General features: G+C 40.8%; 1 protein-coding gene across 3 annotated transcripts in view; it reads left to right on the top strand.

Moving 5' to 3' along the window:
• LOC140730991 (tubulin beta-4B chain-like) overlaps positions 1–17,751 on the top strand; it is a 63,825-nt gene extending 46,074 nt beyond the window's left edge. For 2 of the 3 annotated variants that reach the window (XM_073052139.1, XM_073052140.1), the window contains 3 exons: positions 11,392–11,500; positions 11,569–11,679; positions 16,476–17,751. In XM_073052139.1, coding sequence (XP_072908240.1) covers positions 11,392–11,500; positions 11,569–11,679; positions 16,476–17,536 — 1,281 coding nt within the window. In that variant the 3' untranslated portion in view covers positions 17,537–17,751. Of the gene's footprint in view, positions 1–6,810; positions 6,893–11,391; positions 11,501–11,568; positions 11,680–16,475 lie in introns of those variants that run through there. The other variant, XM_073052141.1, reaches the window with a different exon arrangement.
• Positions 17,752–20,022: the final 2,271 nt, after the last annotated feature.

Genomic DNA, 20,022 nt, shown 5'->3' with positions numbered 1-20,022 from the left:
AGTACCCGAGCTGACCCAACAGATGTTCGATGCCAAGAACATGATGGCTGCCTGTGACCCTCGGCATGGCCGCTACCTGACCGTGGCCGCCGTTTTCCGGGGCCGTATGTCCATGAAGGAGGTGGATGAGCAGATGTTAAATGTACAGAATAAGAATAGTACCTACTTTGTGGAGTGGATCCCCAACAATGTTAAGACTGCTGTTTGTGACATCCCACCTAGAGGGCTCAAGATGTCTGCCACCTTCATTGGCAACACAACAGCCATCCAGGAGTTGTTCAAACGCATCTCTGAGCAGTTTACTGCCATGTTCCGGAGGAAAGCGTTCTTGCATTGGTACACGGGCGAGGGTATGGAAGAGACTGAATTTACTGAAGCTGAAAGTAATATGAATGACCTGGTGTCTGAGTATCAGCAATATCAGGATGCCACATCTGGAGAGGAAGCTGAGGAAGAAGAATTAGGTGAAGAAAATTAAGAGATACAGTATATTGTGCATTTTGTCTATTGTCATTCTGCACTTTTATGTTTTCATATCAAATGCTACTTTTAAAAGGAATAAATTTAAATAATTTCAGTACAACTTTGTTTGAAGTGTTTTGTATAATGGCACAGCACAGGAACAGGCCCTTCAGCCCATCATGTTGTGCACAGTGTGTTATCTGAGGGCAATCTTCAATACCCCGATGATGAGCAGTGGGAAGTATATATGGGCCTCTGGGCAGTGGTCGGAATGGTGGCTACAGATTACAATAAGAGATAGAAAATACACGTAAGAAGAGATTTCAATATGCAGATAGGTTGGGGAAAATCAGCTTGGTGCTAAATCCCAAGTGAAGAGTTTGTTAGAATGCTTCTGAGGTGGCTTTTTAGTGAAGCTTGTGGTTGAGCCCACTAGGGAAAAGGCAGTTCTGGATTGGATGTGTGTAATGAACCAGATTCCATTAGGGATACTTATGTGAAGGAAAAATTAGGAGGCAGTGACCATAATATGATAGAACAGTTTTGGAGGGGGAAACTAAAATCTGATGTATCGGTATTACAGTGGAGTAAAGAGAACAACAGAAGCTTGAGAGGAGAAGGCCAAAGTTGATTGGAAAGGGACACTAACAGGGATGATGACAGAATAGCAATGGCTGGAGTTGCTGAGAGCAATTCGGAAAGGGACAGGATGGATACGTCCCAAAGAAGTAGTATACTAAAGGGAGAAAGAGGCATCCAATCTGACAAGGGAAGTCAAAGATAGAATAAAACCAAAAGAGAGGGCATATAGTATAGCACAAATTAATGGGAAGCTAGAGGATTAGGAAGCCTTTAAAATACAACGAGCAACTAAAAAAACAATGAGAGAAAAGATTAAACATGAAGGTAAAATAGCCAATAATATAAAGGAGGATACTAAAAGTTTGTTTTCAGATATATATAGAGTAAAAGACGAGTGGATATCAGACAGTTGGAAATGGATAAACAGTCAATGTTTTAGGACAGAGAAGTATCTCAAAGTAAACCATTGACTTTATTAATTTCCATAGCTGCATCTGATGAAGGGTCTCGGCTCAAAGCGTCGACTGTTTATTCATTTCCTTAGATGCTGTCTGGCATGCTGAATTCCTCCAGCATTTTGTGTGTGTTGCTTGGATTTCCAGCATCTGCAGAATCTCGTATTCTGGAGAGGTAATCGTGGGTACAAGGAAATGGTGGATTAACTTAATAAGTACTTTGCGTTATTCTTCCCTGTGGAAGTCACCAGTGATATGCCAGGATTTTGAGAGCATCAGAGGGCAGAAATTTGTAATTGAAGGAACTAAGGAGAAGGTGCTTGGGAAGCTGAGAGATCTGAAGGTAGATAAATCAACTGGACTGGATGATCTACACTCCAAGGTTCTGAAAGAGGTTGATAAAGAGATTGTGGAAACATTGGTAGTGATCTTTCAAGAATCACAAAATTCCAGAATGGTTCAGGAGGACTGGAAAATATCAATCATCAGTCCACTCTTTAAGAAGGGAGGGAGGCAATAGACAGGATTTCACTGGTTGGCAAAATGTTGGAGTCCTATTTGAAGGATAAGGTTTCAGGGTATTTGGAGGCACATGATAAAATAGGCCAAAGTCAGCATGGTTTCCTTAAGGGGAAATCTTGCCTGACAAATCCTTGGAATCCTTTGAGGAAATAACAGGCATGATAGAAAAGGAGATTCAGTGGATGTTGTTTACTTGGATTTTCCAAAGGCCTTTGACAAGGTGCCACACATGAGGCTGCTAAACAAGATACTAGCCCATAGTATTACATGAAAGAATACTAGCAGATAGAAGATTGGCTGACTGGCAGGAGGCAGAGAGTGGTAATAAAGGGGTCAGGCTGCACTTGGAGTATAGTGAGCAGGTTTTGAGCCCATTATCTAAGAAATGATGCGCCGGTATTGGAGAGGGTCCGGAGGAGGTTCATGAGAATGATCCCAGGAATGTAAGAGTTAACATACAAGGAGTGTTTGACTGCTCTAGGTCCATACACACTGGAGTTTGAAGAATGGTGGGGGGGTGGACGATCCCATTGAAAGCTATTGAATATTAAAACCTTAGGTAGAGTGGATGTGGAGCAGATGTTTCCTATAATGGGGAAGTCTATCACCAGAGGGCACAGCCCTGGAATAGAAGGGCACCCCTTTAGAACAGAAATGAGGAGGGATTTCTTTAGCCAGAGGATAATGAATTTGTGGAATTCATTACCACATGACTGTGAAGGTTAGGTCATTGGGTATACTTAAAGCAGAAGTTAACAGCTTCTTGATAAGTAGGACTGTCGAAGGTTACAGGGAGAAGCCCGGAGAATTTTATTCCCACCCGTTGATTTGCTCACTATCTGCCACAGGCCAATCTAGCAGTGAGCCCCTTCATAACTCAGCCACTTCACTTACTAGTAATGCTGCTGATCCATTCTTGGTTCCCTGTACATTTTATATCCCTTTTACTCATTCTTTCTTCTGCCTTTTCAAAAAGAGTTTTGCTGATTCACCAGCTAAAGGGACAATGAGAGGTGGTCATTAGAAGGAGGTATCCTGGCTTGTGTTTTACCTGATGCCAAGGGAATTCAGTGGTCTTAAGTCTTTCTGAGGAATACCCGACCTACTTCCTCCTGTCTTGTCTATCACTTGACCACCACCTCTGATTGTGTTCTGGCAGAGCAACTAAATACACCCAGGGAAGCTGGTACTGTGGCTGAAAAGTTTGGTTTTATCAGCCTGTTGCTTGACAAGTATGTGAGTTGGCTCTCCCAATTAGACACCAGTACCCAGTTGTTTTTGATGAGTACTGTGTCTACAATGCTAGGAGAAATTTGCTGGGTCTGAATTCAGTATCCAGCTGAACTGGATGGATTCCTACAATGGTTCAGTGGTTTCATTACACTGTTGCAAATGCTAGCTTTTTAAAAACTAAATAATCTAGGTTGTTTAAAAAAACGTTGAATTTACATTGCATAGCTGTCTTGGTGATGGCTGGATTGTCTAGGCCTTCGGATTACTGATTTGGTATTTGATTATTTACATGCTTTCACCATTATTCCCTCTCAGCCTGGGTTGCAGTGCTTCACAAATAACATTCGTGACCAGCTAAAATTTTCCATCCTTCTACTCTTTCACAGTTCTGCCAGAGATTGAGTCAGAATCATGAGGTCTGCAATTTTTAAAAAAATATTCATTTACAGGATGTGGGCATCTCCAGCTAAGCCAGCATTTATTGCCCATCCTTAGTTGCCCTTGAGAAGGTGATGATGAGCTGCCTTTTTGAACCGCTGCAATCCCTGAGGTGTGGTACAGAGCTGTTAGAGAGGGACTTCAATGATTTTGACCCAACCGCAATGACAGAATGGCGATATGTTTCCAAGTCAGGGTGGTGAGTGATTTGGAGGGAGTTTTCCAAGTGGTGGTGTTCCCAGGTATCTGCTGTTCTCGTCCACCTAGATGGTAGTGGTCGTGGTTCTGAAAGGTGCAGGTAATTAATGCTAGGCCCACTAATATATATTTAAGACTTTTGCACAGTACTGTATGATAATTAAGAGATCCATAGAACAGGAATATTTGTCCACAATGTGGGCTCAGATTCATAAGTAGGCAAGTAAACTGCAACCACATGCTACATTGTGTTGTTTCAACCATAAAACTTGTTTTGTGTGTACTCTGAGACTCCTTTGTATCTTGAAGAATTGAGGGTGGCTGTTTGTGACACGATTGAAATCTGGTGGTATTGCCAGATACCAAAATCTGGTTATTTTGTTTTACTGCACAATTGGCACAAGTAGAAAATATGTTTTTATTAGCCAGGTAATGTATGAATTGGGCCAGCTGGTGGTGCAGTGGCATCAGTACTGGACTTCAAGGCCCATGGTCCTGGGCTTAAATCCAGCTGGGTCCCTACTTGGGTATCTGTAATATCTGCATGGAAGAAAGGCCTGGCAATCTGCTTCCGTATCTTGCCATGAGAACCCGTTGGACAACTACACTATCTATAGGGTCGCCATGAGTCAATGACTCCACGGAATTCAACAAAAATCTTATGGATTAAAAGTGCGGCTGGAAATAATATGTAAGGCACAATTATGGAGATTCAGCATCCCACAAAATGCTGCAGAAACTCAGCAATTTATACAATACCTGCAAAGGGAAATGAACAGTCGATGTTTCTGGCCAAGACCTTTCCATCAAGAAGCCAGAATAAAAGGGTGGGTGAAGAGGCTGGAGCACACGCTGTCAGGTGATGTGCGAATCTGGAGAGAGGTGGAAATGACATTAAAAACCTGGGGGATGATAGGTGGAAGAGGCAAAGGACTGAACAAGATGGAATCAGATAGGAGAGGACAATGGAACAGAAATGAGGTAGAGAACTAGAAGGAATGTGGTATGGGTGATAGGCCAGTCATGATGATGGGGGAATGTGGAAAAAGGTAACCACTCCTCTCTGTTCACTACACCTCCCTTACTCCCCTCTCTTCACTCTCCCACCCTCACGACTTCTTCCTCTATCAGATTACACATCCCCTCCTACCTTCCCTCTCTCCCCTGGATTCACCTATCACCCATTAGCTCGTGCTTCTCCCACCCCATACCATTTTATTCTGGCTTCTATCCCTTCTTTCCAGTCCTGATGAAGGGTCTCGACACAAAACATCGACTGTTCATTTCCCTCCATTGATGATGCCTGAAAGGCTGAGTTCCTCCAGCGTTTTTCTGTTATTCCAGATATCCTGGGTCTTGCCCCCCGCTTTACGACATTTCGCTTTTACGAAAGACATACATTAGTGCCTGTCTTCGATAACCGAAACGAATTTTCGCTTTACGAAACAAAGACGCCCACTTTAAACTTGTACACACACAAAATGCTGGTAGAACACTTGTGGAACACTACCATGACCATGAAGCCTTGCGCGGGCAGGTGTGCGCGCATGCGTCTACATCTCCCCCTCTCTCTCTCTTCCCCTCCCCTCCCCCCCCCAAAAAAAAAGGGTTTGGCTCAATCTTCCAGTGAAACTACACTGTACATACATTATTTCTACTTTATATAGGCTGTGTATTTATCATATAATTCCTGCTTTTACTGTATGTTAGTGTTATTTTAGGTTTTATGTACCATTTGGTAGGTTATTTTCTGGGTCTGGGAACGCTCAAAATTTTTTCGCATGAAAATAAATGGTAATTGTTTTTTCGCTTAACGACAAATGTCGGCATGCGAAGTTTCGTAGGAACGCTCTACCTTCGGATATCAGGGGAATCCTATCTGAAGATTTGGCATACTGCACTTTGACTCTTTCCGTAGATCTTGGCTGGACTTTCTCAAGTTTATTTCTTAATTTCAGCACGTTTACTTTTCCAGACATTCCACCCTGCAAAAACTCATTTCAGGAAGGTAGCACCCCCGCAACCCCATAAACCCCCGCAGACCTCCAAGGGTGTATGTAATTTTAAGAGCAAACACGGGTTAGTCCTGACGAAGGGTCTCGGCCCGAAACGTCGCCATCGCTTCTCCCTATAGATGCTGCCTAGCCTGCTGTGTTCTACCAGCATTTTGTGTGTGAAGGGTGTATGTAATACTTTGTTTAGTGATTTTGTCTAATCTGTAAACCAAGTTAGGTATATGCAGAAAATGTGACATTAAAATATGTACTTATATTATGGAGTCATTTTTTTCATTACAACTTTAAGCAAGTCTACAGGGAGTTTGGCCTCATCACGTGGGACATTAATAGAGTAGCTCCTTAGAAGTCAGCCAGCTAGTTTAAATAACGGTAGCTATGTTAATAAACAAATGACACCTGTTAAACTCACCTCAACATGTCTTTTACAGTTTAACCCGCCATGGGCAATAGAAAAGTCACTGTTGCGAACAACAGTCATCATATTTGAAATCGACTGTAAAGCCCGCCCACAGAGAAAACTGATAGATCTACTTAACACCGAGAGACCTCTCCCTCTCTAAAAAATCTACTTCCGGGATATCGTATATAATTTGCGGGTGTCAGGGAGCCGCTATCAATATGGGGGAGAGGTGGGGTGCCTGTTTTCCCGCCAGTTCTCATTCCGCCTTTTCCCGCCTTCCTCTCCCTGCACGTGGGCCACGAGCGCTAACCCGGCCTGAGCCAATGAACAACCAATAGGTGATTGAACAGGATTGTCCTATGGGGACACAGCTTTCTCGGGAAGGGTGGGTATATACTTTGATCGCTGCAGCACAAACCAATAGCATGTTAGATAGCGGCAGGTGACGCAAACGGCATATAAATTTGGGCGCGGGCAGGTCGCTGCTGTTGTTCGGAGTGTGCATTCCTGAGGGAGAGCTTGTCAGGATGAGGGAGATCGTTCATCTTCAGGCAGGACAGTGTGGAAACCAGATAGGAGCCAAGGTTTGTACAGTTGAGTAGGAGTGAGGAAGTTGCCCCACTGAGATGAATGAGGTGGTGCATCATTGGGGCAGAGACTGCAGACACCGAGGTGTTAAGACCATAGGAAGCAGAATTATGGCATTTGGCCCGTCGAGTCTGCTCCGTCATTTCATCACGACCGATCCAGTTTCCCTTCAGCCCCCATCTCCTGCCTCCTCGCCATAACCCCTCAAGCCCTGATTAATCGGGAATGGAATACGTGCCCCGTGGTAATGGCGTCTAGGTGCGCATGGGGCTATTTTCGTGACGGAGGGCAGGTCTGTCGGGGTGAGGCTGCGACCGCGACCGGGCCCGGGCCCGCTGACCGTTAGACGCCACTCGCCCGGTGGTTGGAAAGCGCGCGCTTCCAGTCTGCGCATGCGGACATTTCGGGGGGGGGGGGCGGGGACTGAACCGAGGGCGCATGCGTACTCCCGTGAGGCGCCACGTGCGGCCAACGGCCCTCGCTCGTTGCTGGAGGCCTCAGGCCTCGTATTACCCGATGCAACACACGGAGTGACGGAGGAACACGGCTTTTCCACACTCTTCTCGCTCAAAACCTGTTACATCTGACCGTAGTTCCTCCGGGATTTCCAGCATCTGCAGAATCTCTTCCGAGAGTGCACAGAAACTACCGGGAGATCTAATGAACGGGATCGACGCTGCCAGTGCCACTGGCGAACTGGACGCGTTTAATAATTTCTCTGACTATCGTGAAGGCGCGGTTTACAACTGCTATCCAGTTTTTATTTCAATTTTATGTTGATTGGTGGACTAATAAACTATTAAAACGGCACACCCCCCCTGACTTCAATAATAAAAATGCCCTTTCCAGTATTTTACAATGTTTGTATTTCTCTGAACAAATCACAACATGGTTCGATAGATATCCAATAGTGCACAAATGTGCTTCCCATTGCCTCAGTACGTAGATAGGAAAACTAAGTAATGTAGATTTTGTTTTAGCGAGTTGCCGGTTACTATTTTTAAAAGCTGACTTTGCACTAAACTTGGTATCATTAAAACTTTTGGTTCCATCTGTTATTTAGCTGTAGATGTGATCAACATGAGGACAGAAGTTCTGTGGAGCTGAAATCTGGAGCGACAAGTAAGCTGCTGGAAGGAGCTCAATAGGTTGAGGAATATCTGAGAGGGGGGGCCTAATTGATTCCTGATGCAGTACTTTGACTCCCTATCAACCAGATTGTTTAGTCAACATGAGTCCAGTGCAGGGGTACTCAACCTTTCTATGCCATGGACCAATACCATTAAGCAAGGGGTCTGGATACCAAGTTCACAACCCCTACAAGTGGAATATATTCTCGAGTTGACTCAAAACAGAACTTGAATTTTGTTTTATAGTAATGTAAGTTCTAGCATTTGTCAAAACTATCTTGATGACTTTATCATTCAGGATTATTATCACTGATGTGGCAGCAATACAGTGAGACAAAATTACATTTTACAATTGTAAATGAGGAATAGTGGGGTAGTACTTATGGACAGTTTAGTAATGTAATGGCAGAGGGAAATGCTATTCCTCATGTTGAGTTTAGGTCTTTAACTCAGTACCTCCATCCTGGTGGTAGTAATGAGAAAAGGGCATATTCTGGATGTTGAGGGTATTTCATGATGCCTTCTTGAGGCACTGCCTTTTGAAAATGCCCTCAGTGGTGGGGAGGGTGGTGTCTGATAGAGCTGGCAGAGTCTACAGTCCTCTGCAGCTTTTTCTGAATCTGCATTGGAGATTCCACACAAAGTGTTGATGTAATTAGTTGGAATGCTGTAGAAATTTGCTGAAGTCTGGTGACATACCAAATCTCAAACTCCTAATGAAGTAGAACTGCTCGGGTGCCTTCTTCATGATTGGGCCCAGGATAAGTCCTCTCAGATGTTGCTGCCCACTCTTTCCACTGCTGACCCCTTCTGAGCAAGTCCACAATCATCTTGCTGATGTTGAGTTCAAGGTGGTTGTGTTGGAAGACTAAATTATTTCCTAATCAGTCAACTGTCATCAAGAAGCAAACTTACAATATCGTAGTCAACAATTGTGCCAAGCAGCTTCTTGGACTTCTGAATGCTTTGAATTCAACTTGGTATTGATAGGCAAGTTTGTCTAAGCCCACTTGTCTTCATATCACAAAGTCTTGGTCCAAATATGGCCTAATCTAAATTCTATAAATAACAAGCAAGATTGTGATGTTAGTGATTCTGCAAAACCACTTTAGTACTATACACAAAGGAAAATGATTATAGTCCAATCATTTTAAACTAGGGCATTCATGCTATTAATAAACAAAACACTCCTAATTCTATATGCTGCAAGACCTAATCAATTATCCATGGGCTGATAAGTGAGCTGAATTTGCTAACTTCATGGCTGCTATGAATGATAGTAGATTGGTTAAGTAGTAATTTAGTATGCCAGAGTAGCACCAGGCAAACCTCTTCAAGAACAATGTATTTCAGACAATTTTTTATATATTGGCAGAAAGATGTTATTGTGGAATAGTATAACTAAAGTCCTGGTCTTTAATACTATTAAGAGTTCAAGAGGACGGTCACATGGATACTGTGGCTAAAGGCTGGATATTCTCCATTGCTAACTTGCTTGATATTAAAAGCAAAAGCAAAGTACAAGGGGCAAGTTAGGACTGTGGTGGAATACTTTTGTTTTCAGTAAGTGAATGCAGAACCAAAAGCATTCAGAAGTTCAATGCAAGACAAATCTTCCATTGGGTTGCTATCCACCCACCACCCCTGAGTATTCATTAACAATATGGCCGGAGTGTTGTACTATCAATAGAATTTGTGGCAATTAATGACAGCCTATTCAAACCACTTTTATTGAAACTGGCATCTATCAGCAAGGACACAGACTGCTGGTGCATTGAACACTCCTACCTGCAGAATATCATTCCCAAGTTACGTAGCATTTTGACATGGAATTGCTATTACACATTTGTGCTGAATGTAAACACTGGAAACTTACAAACTGTTGCAATGGTAGTATCTGATCCAGAAGGATGAGAGCAAGAAGGCCCTTCAGTACCAACCCCCTAGTGTATATGAACGTGGTAATATACAACATTGATATTGACATACTGAGAAATTAGTAAAGGAAAAAACACCTAGTTGTCAAGGGACACATACAAAATGCTGGTGGAACACAGCAGGCCAGGCAGCAACTATTAAGGAGAAGCACTGTTGATGTTTTGGGCCAAGACCCTTTTTAAGCACTGAGTCTGCCTGGCCTGCTGTGTTCCACCAGCATTTTGTGTGTTTTGCTTGAATTTCCAGCATCTGCAGATTTCCTCGTGTTTGTAGTTGACAAAGGAGATATCCTCAGCTGTAGTCATATAGTTTATTTCATTATACAATTTGACAAAGCATGTGCCGAAAAGGGGAAGGGAGTACAATCTTAAAAATTGTTTTGTAGCATTTCATTGTAATGTGCAACTGCCCTAAAGTACTTTTTGTGGTGCTCTGTTTGATAAATGATTGGCTAACATTGATCAAAGGAAGAATCGGAAACAGTGGAGCCTAATTGCAAAAAAAAAATCAGCGGGTTTTGACCAGTTCTTCAAGCATTTTATTTATTGCTTCCAGATGAAACATCTTCAGTCACTTGTGTCTGCAAATCTAATAGCATGTTTATTTCATCCTGTCTTGTCCATACTGGCAATGCCAGAATGTTAATCAAGATCTTGGAACACCTGGTATTTTAAATCTCTGGAATTTTTTTATTATCCAGTGCTTTATTCAAAAATAATGATTTTGGTTGCAACATTTTAATCTAGAAGAAAACTGTGTTCTGCAGTATCTTGTCTTAGCTTAACATTTCAAATGTTAAACATTTATATTTAGAACTTTGGGTCGTATGCCTTGATCAGATTATTGTTTTGATATAGCCAAACACAACGTTTTTGGTTTGAAGATAAAACTGTTTTTTAAATGAAGACAATGTGAAGTGAAGGGTGGAAAATTTATCTTGAATCTCCAAGGAATACTGTGCACTAAACTTTAACTGCCTAGTGTTTGTGGATTTTTCAACACACCAGTTCAATATTGAATTCTGGTGGATTACCATTTCTTTCATTGAATGAATGAAGGCTGTGGTTTCACTTTTTGATTCCAATTGTGGTGCTTCATGGTCAGATAAGTCTTTAAAACATTCTTAAAGCCTACAGCAAACTAATATGTTCATGGTATGGTATCCTAAGTTCCAAATATAACCATATAACAATATAAATTATGTTTTTGTAGAATTTTGAAATATTTTGTTTTGAACAATACTGAAAGTTTTGTTTGAAGCTCTAATTATGCCCTCTTTTACCCAATGCCACATGACAGTAGAGTGCTTCACTTGGTGCTTATGTTGCTTTTGACGTTAAGATTGGCTTAAAAATACAAATTGCCTACTTATATTCCTAGCTCTGTATGACATTTTAAGCATGTTAACGGTTCTGTTTTTCTTTTAGTTCTGGGAAGTCATTAGTGATGAGCATGGCATTGATCCTACTGGAGCCTATCATGGAGATAGTGATCTTCAACTGGAAAGAATTAATGTCTACTACAATGAAGCCTCAGGTATAAATTGAAAATATTGATTATTTTTTTTGTATTATGAATGCAGAAACATTTCTATTTTTGAACAGGTGGAAAATATGTACCCCGAGCCATTCTCATGGATTTGGAGCCTGGTACTATGGACTCTGTTCGATCTGGACCCTTTGGACAGATTTTCAGGCCAGATAACTTTGTGTTTGGTAAGTAAATATTATAAAAGTGATTATCTGAAGGTGATTGCCATTTCTATGATAAAATTAACTTTGAGAGGTTGATTGTCCAAACTATTTCATTATTTAATGGTTTATCAACAACTTCTGATCATTAAGCAGTTTCGTTCAGTCACCGATTACCTTAAGGTAGTTTAAAGAAATATTAAGAAATGAAATCAAATTGAAGCTGAGACCATGAAGCAATACCATGGAAGATGACTAAAAGCTTGGTCCAAAGTTAGGTTTTGAGGAGCATCTGTTATATTAAAAAGGAAACAGAGGTTTTGAGAGAGAATTCCAAAGCTCAGGGAACTAAAAGCGTGGCCATTTTCTGTGAAACAGTTAATATTTGGAAATTTGCAAATTAAAAATAAACACTGATTTGAGAGGGTGCTGGTCTGCAGGGAATGACCACACAAGAGCTGAAAAGGAGAATAATTTTTTAAAAATTTAAAAGTTGCCTTATCATTCATTTTAACAGGCTTAGGTAATGCCTGATTGGAACTTGATGCAATGTAAGATGTGAACAATAAAGTTTAGAATCATTTCAGGGTCTATAGAGAAGAGTAAGGGTAACTGGCCATAATTTGGTTTCAAATTTGCAGATGATAGGCACAGTTGAACAGAGGATCTGAGGGAAAGTTTGAGTTGGGTCATTTATAGAGGTGAAAATAAAGGATGATGCATTTGAGGTCCATAAATTGGATGTGACCTTGATTGTAAGAATCATTGAATAAATGTGAAACTGTAATCCAGGCAATTTTTGGCATTAAGTGTAGGTTAAACAGTTATCCTATAGTTATCTCTATGCTTTAAGCATGTTTCAGTTTCAGCTAGCTGCAAGAGAGAGAGTTGGTGCCATATCGGAGTATTGTTTGTCTTGGGTCTTGAAGATGAAATCTCACTTCTTTATGGAGAAAAATTCCAATGTACTCCATACTGGATGTCAAATGGTCTGTATCGTCAGCACCTGCCGTCAAACTGATGGCATTTTTGAATGATGCTGCTGAAGGCCACTATGCAGGTAAAAAAAATTGTGATATATCCAAGAATGGTACCTAACAACAGCAGAGCTTAGGGCTGGCATGCAGATGGAAATGCTGGTTCTTTAGACCAGGATATCCAGTGAACATAAAGTCAGGTGAGTGTATATTTATTCATTGGTGAAACATTGAAAGAAAATGTAAGGTTTGCCTATAAGCCTAGAATGTCAAGGAAGAATTTATTGTCTTGAAGAACTTCAGTCAGAGATATTTTGTATTGTAGCTGAGGTAGAAACCTAAATGGAAGGATTCAAACAAAGAGTTCTGTATAAGTTGGGCAACTATAATTCTTTCACTTTCAAGGACTTTGGTAGGGAACTGGAAGGTGATAGCTTTCAGGATTATGAAGAAATTTTATTTTGGAATTGAGATGCACATGAGGGGAGACAACCATTAACAATCACAAATGAGAAAATCTGCAGGTGCTGGAAATCCAAGCAACACACCCAGAATGCTGGAGGAATCAGCAGTTCAGGCAGCATCTGTGGAAAAGAGTAAACAGTCGTGTTTCAGCAGACTGGAGAAAAAAGGTGAGAAGTCGCGAGTAAGAGGGTGGAGGAGGGAAGGGGTAAGAAATGCAAGGTAGTGGATGATAGGTGAAAGTGAGGGGGGGAGGTGAAATAAAGAGCTAGGAAGTCGACTGGTGAAAGAGAGAAAGGCCGGAGAAGGGGGAGTCTGATAGGAGAGGACAAAATGCCGTGGAAGGAAAGAGAAAGAGGGAGAAGCACCAGAGGCTGATAGGTATTTAAGGAGATATGGTGAGAGCGGGGAATGATAAATGGGGTGGGGGGCATTACTGGAAGTTCGAAAAATTGATGTTTATGCCATCAGGTTGGAGGCTTCCCAGATGGAATACAGTGTTGTTCTTCCGACTAAAGTGTGACCTCATCGCCGTAGTAGAGGATGCAATGGACTGACATAGGAATGGGAAGTAGAATTAAAATGGGTGCCCACGCTTTTTCTGGTGGACGGAGTATAGGTGCTTGGCAAAGTGGTCTTCCAATCTGTGTCAGGTCTCACCAATAGACAGGACTGGATGGACTGTTTGGGGCCCTAAATGGTAGTAAGGAAGGAGATATGGGGCAGGTGTAGTTCTTGTTCTGCTTGTTGGGAGGAATGAATGGACAAGGGAGTCTTTGGAAAGCAGAAAGTTGGACATATAGGAGGTTAAATTGAAAGAGAATAAAGGTGACAAATTAGAGGTAGGCCCAAAATTGGGATTAAGCAGAATCTAGCAATAGATGCCTACTATTAAAAATAATCAAAGAAAAGAAAGTAAATTAGCAAACAAGTGAAATACTAAAACAACTAATCATCATTTAGTGTTAAGTGTATTAAAAGGAAGGAAGAAAGAAAATGAAGCTGAAGAACACTGGAAGAATTAACAATGAAACAATGTGATGTGCCATAGGCTCTTCCCCTCAATAATTGACGAGGTATCACGCAGCAAGAGGGGAGACCAACAAAAACTCACTGATTATAATGTTAAAGTGTGTCACATCACTTTTCATTTCTGAGTTCTGTGACTCAAGAATTGACAGCAAACTCCCCCACCATTGAGAGAGAGATAGCAATTCACCGAGTACGGAGATATCCAATAACTGATCAGCTGTTCACAATTTTCTGCTTTCTCCCATGATGTTTTAGTTGGTGAATCGGCTCATCCACAGGGCCACAAAGCCTCAGCAATTGGGAGGCACGCTCATCCTCTTGGTTATACCTTCGAGATACTGAAGAAACAGCTAGGCAGTGAGACCCAGGAGTGGGAGCCATCGCCATAAAGAACCACAGTTTGAGTACAGCTGCAGGTTAAAGGCACTGACAGAATCCCATCACCTTGAAAAGGGAAAAAAACATTAAAGATAGAAATTAAGGTTTTTCCACAGAATGTGCCATCGTAGCTCCACCATATGGCAATGGCAAATTAATATCCTTATTCAGAAAGGATACAAGACAAAAAGCTGGCAACCACAGTCTAATTGTCCCAACATGTCCTCCTTCCTCTCCCACTTTCTTATTCTGGCACCTTCCCCTTCGCTTACCAGTCCTGATAAAGGTCTCGGCTCAAAACATTGATATTTTTATTTATTTCCATAGATGCTGTCTCATCTTCTGAGTTCCTCCAGGATTTTATGTCTGTTAGTGGAAAAATGTTAGAATTAGTCCTAAGAAGATACCAACTGAATCTTTAATCTGCAGAGCCAGCTTGGTTTCATGAAGGGTAAATGATGTCAGATAAACTTAAGAGGGTGCTTTGATGAATTATCAACCTGAATGGATTAAACCTCACCAGTAGATTTAATATATTTGGGCTTTCAAAATGCATTCAGCAAGAAACCATGCAAAAGGTTACTTTGCAAAATAAGAGCATAGGTAATAGAAGTACTAAGGATTGATTCATTAATAGGACTCATCAAGTGGAAATAAAAGGGATCATTTTCAGGTTAGAATCCCACTGCCATTAGGTACAATAGGTATTGGTGCTGGGGCTGCAACTGTTAAAAGTAATTGGATTGCAGCCAGAGTTGCAGATAGTACAAATGCAGTTGAGTGTGAGCAGAAAATAGTTTACAATGACATATTGATAGGTGAAACAAGAAGGCAGAAAAAATGGAAAGGCTAATGAAATATTGGCCTCTATTTCAAGTGGGAAAAGTCTCACAGTGTACCTGTGCAAGGCCCTAGTGAGAACACATCCAAAACACTACATACAATTATGATCTCCTAATTCAAGATGTATTGTTATTGGATAGAGTTCAGAGAAGGTTAAATAGGAGGGACTGATGTCTTATGGGAAAATGTTGAATATATTTGGTCTGTGTTAGTTATAATTAGAATAATGAGAGGCTGTATTATTGAAATATGCATAGTAATATAGGGCTTGACCGTAAATTCTGGCTGGATGTTTCTCTTCCCGAGGGACTCTAGGATCAGAGGGCTGAGTCTCTTAAGTAAGAGAATGCCCTCTTAAAAATGAGATAAGAATTTATACTCTCAATGGCTAAATCTGAATTGCAGAGGCTGAATCCTTGAATATAAGTTACCTCTTCATTATGAGAGGATAGTGTTCCTAGAAAGTAATCCATATTGTAATTTTCCATAACAGGAATCTGTTTCATCTGCACATGTCAGAAAACATGAGTTTTTAAAAAATAAGTTTCGTGTTGATTTTTTTTCACATAAATTCCATGAAGTGAATATTATTCCATATCTCAAATTTTTGAAGTTATTTGAATTCTGTAAGGACAGATCTCCCCAAACTGAATAGCCATGTATTCAAAGAAGATAGATACAGGCAGGGAATCGAGGATTCTAAGGGTAGGATTGTCTTGAGAGAGGTTATTTCAGTTACAATTTTCTTAAATGATTGAAACAACAAAAGTGTCAGAAATGCCTATTTTTCATATTTCTGCGGTCTTTTAGATACATCATCATTTAGTTTCACCTTCCTTTGGCTTCACAAGATTCATTTGCTTGATTATACAGGTTTTATATTTTAGTTAAAGTAGTATAAGGAGGCTGATGTGAAAATGTTAACTACTAGAATTTACTTGGAAGACTAAATAGCAGAGCTATTGCACCAGTACCCTGGAACCAGGGTAGATGGGACTTTTAAGTATTGTCCTACACAGGAGGGAGATTATTTTTGGGCACATGGTTATCTTGCACTTTTTTTTAATTGGTGCATTAATATATTGCATGGAAACAGTAAAAATTAATTGTCCTCTTTATTTCTTTCAGGTCAAAGTGGTGCTGGTAATAATTGGGCAAAAGGTCATTACACTGATGGTGCTGAATTGATTGACTCTGTTCTGGATGTGGTGAGGAAGGAAGCCGAAGGTTGTGATTGTCTCCAAGGATTTCAGCTTACCCATTCACTGGGTGGTGGTACTGGATCAGGCATGGGTACACTTCTAATCAGTAAGATCCGTGAAGAATACCCTGATAGAATCATGAACACCTTTAGTGTTGTACCATCGCCTAAAGTATCAGATACTGTCGTAGAGCCTTATAATGCAACTCTATCTGTTCATCAGCTTGTAGAGAACACTGATGAGACCTTCTGTATTGATAATGAGGCTCTTTATGACATCTGTTTCCATACCCTTAAACTGACAACTCCTACATATGGTGATTTGAACCATTTAATGTCAGCTACCATGAGTGGTGTGACAACCTGTTTGCGATTCCCAGGGCAGTTGAATGCTGACTTGCGAAAACTAGCAGTAAACATGGTTCCCTTTCCCCGACTGCATTTTTTTATGACAGGCTTTGCTCCCTTGACCAGCCGTGGTAGCCAGCAGTACCGTGCCCTCTCAGTACCTGAGCTCACCCAACAGATGTTTGATGCCAAGAACATGATGGCTGCCTGTGACCCTCGGCATGGCCGTTATCTGACAGTTGCTGCCATTTTCCGTGGCCGTATGTCCATGAAGGAGGTGGATGAACAAATGTTAAATGTACAGAATAAGAATAGTACCTACTTTGTGGAGTGGATCCCCAACAATGTTAAGACTGCTGTTTGTGACATCCCACCTAGAGGGCTCAAGATGTCTGCCACCTTTATTGGCAACAGTACAGCCATTCAAGAGCTATTTAAGCGCATTTCTGAGCAGTTTACTGCTATGTTTCGAAGGAAAGCGTTCTTGCATTGGTACACTGGTGAGGGTATGGATGAAATGGAGTTTACTGAGGCTGAGAGCAACATGAATGACCTGGTATCTGAGTACCAACAATATCAGGATGCCACAGTTGGAGATGAAGGTGAATTTGAGGAGGAGGGGGAGGAAGAGGCTGCATAAGCAGAATTGTGTGTTATGAACTTCCAGCACATTATCTTTGTTATGTTAAGATGTTTCTAAAGTTTGTCCATTTTCTTGTACTTTCATATATTGTGTGCTTTCTATTGACTAATGCTTTGAAAGTTTTAAATAAAATTGTTCCAAATTTAGTTTTAGTGTTTCAATCCCCACAAAGCTGAGTTTCTGCATCAGTAAATTCTTCAATGTGGATGGAGCTTGAGGTGTTCATTAAAAAACATTACACTGTATTACTGAAATAGTTTTTTCTTGGCCAAAACACATGCTACATTTAATTGAATACATTACTAATAGTTTTCATTTAGACAGTCTCATCAAACCACTACACTAACCATTTCTGTTTGTGAAATTGAAATTTAGGTGGAGGTCACAAAATACCTGAAGAATTTAAAAGAATGGGACAAGTCAAATCAGATTGGGGAATAAAAGGTAGTAAATTACAGAGAGAGAAAAAAAAGTATTGAGAAAATTCAGAAGAAGCAACATTTTACCTATTTCTTTTAAGCAAAGTGATGAATGGCATTGAATTTTTAAAAAATGGGTTAATCAGAAGGAAAGGTAACAGTTATGATTGGTAAAGGATGGGATATTTTTTCATGTACTCAGACCAGATATGATTAGATTTTGGAAAAGTTTGAAAGATTGAACAAGTGTTGAGAATGAGATGGGCACAAAAAAGAAAGTAACTGTCCTGAAGAGACAGATTACATTTGTAAAAATTGCTACTGGGTGACTAAAGTTGGGAATTAAATATTTCAAAGCATTCAATGTTTAAGAAGGAAGGCCTGAAGGGAAAGGTGTGTAGTTATGTTAGTAAGGGAGGAGGTTACTGTAGTGAGAAATTATTTTGGTGTGATGGAACATGTAGAAGTAGAAAAGGTGAATGGCCAACAAATCAGGAAATTAGGGTGTGTGACAGGTAAGTTTTTAATATGATGGAAGATGCTTTTCTGGATCAATATGTCCAAACAACTAGGGAAAAGCCTATTTTGAGTTTTATTTTACATAATGAGCATGAATCAAGGAACTTTTGAGGAAGAGTGATCATAATTTGTGATTCTGGAAAAGTAATAATAACAGGCTTGTCGTGATGGGAGATATAATTTCTCAAATATTGATTGGCATGTCCATAGAGCAAGAGGTTTAGATGGGGTGGAGTTTGTTAGGTGTGTTCAAGAAGGTTTCTTTACACAATATGTAGATTGAGCCTGTAAGAGGAGAAGCGGTACTTGATCTGGTATTGGGAAATGATCCTGGTCAGGTGTCAGATCTCTCGGAGAGTACTTTGGAGATAGTGATCACAACTCTCTACCATAGCAGTGGAGAGGGATATGAACAAACAAGGTAGGAAAGTGTGGAGTAAGGGGAAATATGAGGCTATCAGGCAAGAACTTGGAAACATAAATTGGAAATATGACAAATGTTCAGGGGATATTTGCATGGAGTTCTGCATAGGTACATTCCAATGAGACAATAGTAGAGTACAGGAACCGTGGTGTACAAAGGCTGTTCTAAATCTAGTCAAGAAGAAAAGAAAAACTTACGAAAGGTTCAAAATACTAGGTAATGATAGGAACCTAGAGGATTATAAGACTAGCAGGAAGGAGCCCAAGAAAAATTAGGAGAACCAGAAGGGGCCATGAGAAGACCTTGGAGTACAGGATTAAGGAAAACCCAAGACATTCTACAAGTACATTAAGAGCAAGAGGATAAAACGTGAAAGAATAGGACCAATCAAATGTGACAGTGGAAAAGAGTGTATAGAACCGAGGAGATATCAGAGATTTAATGAGAACTTTGTTTCAGTATTCACTATGGAAAAGGATCTTGGTGATTGTAGGGATTACTTACAGTGGGCAGAGAAGCTTGAGCATGTAGATATTAAAGAGGATGTGCAGGAGCTTTTTGAAAGCATCAAGTTAGGTAAGTCACTGGGACCAGACGAGATGTACCCCAGGCTACTGTGGCAGGCGAGAGAGGAGATTGCTGAGCCTCTGGTGACGATGTTTTCATCATCAATAGGGATGGGAGAGGTTTTGGAGAGTTGTGGATGTTCCATTATTCAAAAAATGGAGTAGAGATAGCCCAGGGAATTATAGACCAGTGAGTCTTCAGTGTTTGGTAAATTGTTGGAGAAGATCCTGAAAGACAGGATTTATGAACATTTAGAGAGACATAATATGATTAGGAATAGTCAGCATGGCTTTGTGAAAGGCATTCCATGCCTTATGGGCCTGATTGAATTTTTTTGAGGATGTTGCTAAACACATTGATGATGACAGAGCAGTAGATATAGTGTACATGGATTTCAGCAAGGCATTTGACAAGGTACCCCATGCATGGCTTATTGAGAAAGTAAGGAGGCATTGGATCCAAGGGGAAATTGCTTTGTGGATCCAGAACTGGCTTGCCCACAGAAGGCAAAGAGTGGTTGTAGACAGGACATATTCTGCATTGAGGTGGGTGAC

This window comes from Hemitrygon akajei, chromosome 7 (assembly GCF_048418815.1).
Source record: "Hemitrygon akajei chromosome 7, sHemAka1.3, whole genome shotgun sequence".
NCBI lineage: Eukaryota > Metazoa > Chordata > Chondrichthyes > Myliobatiformes > Dasyatidae > Hemitrygon > Hemitrygon akajei.
Note: the sequence above shows the minus strand (reverse complement) of the source record. Positions and strands in the feature narration are given on the sequence as shown.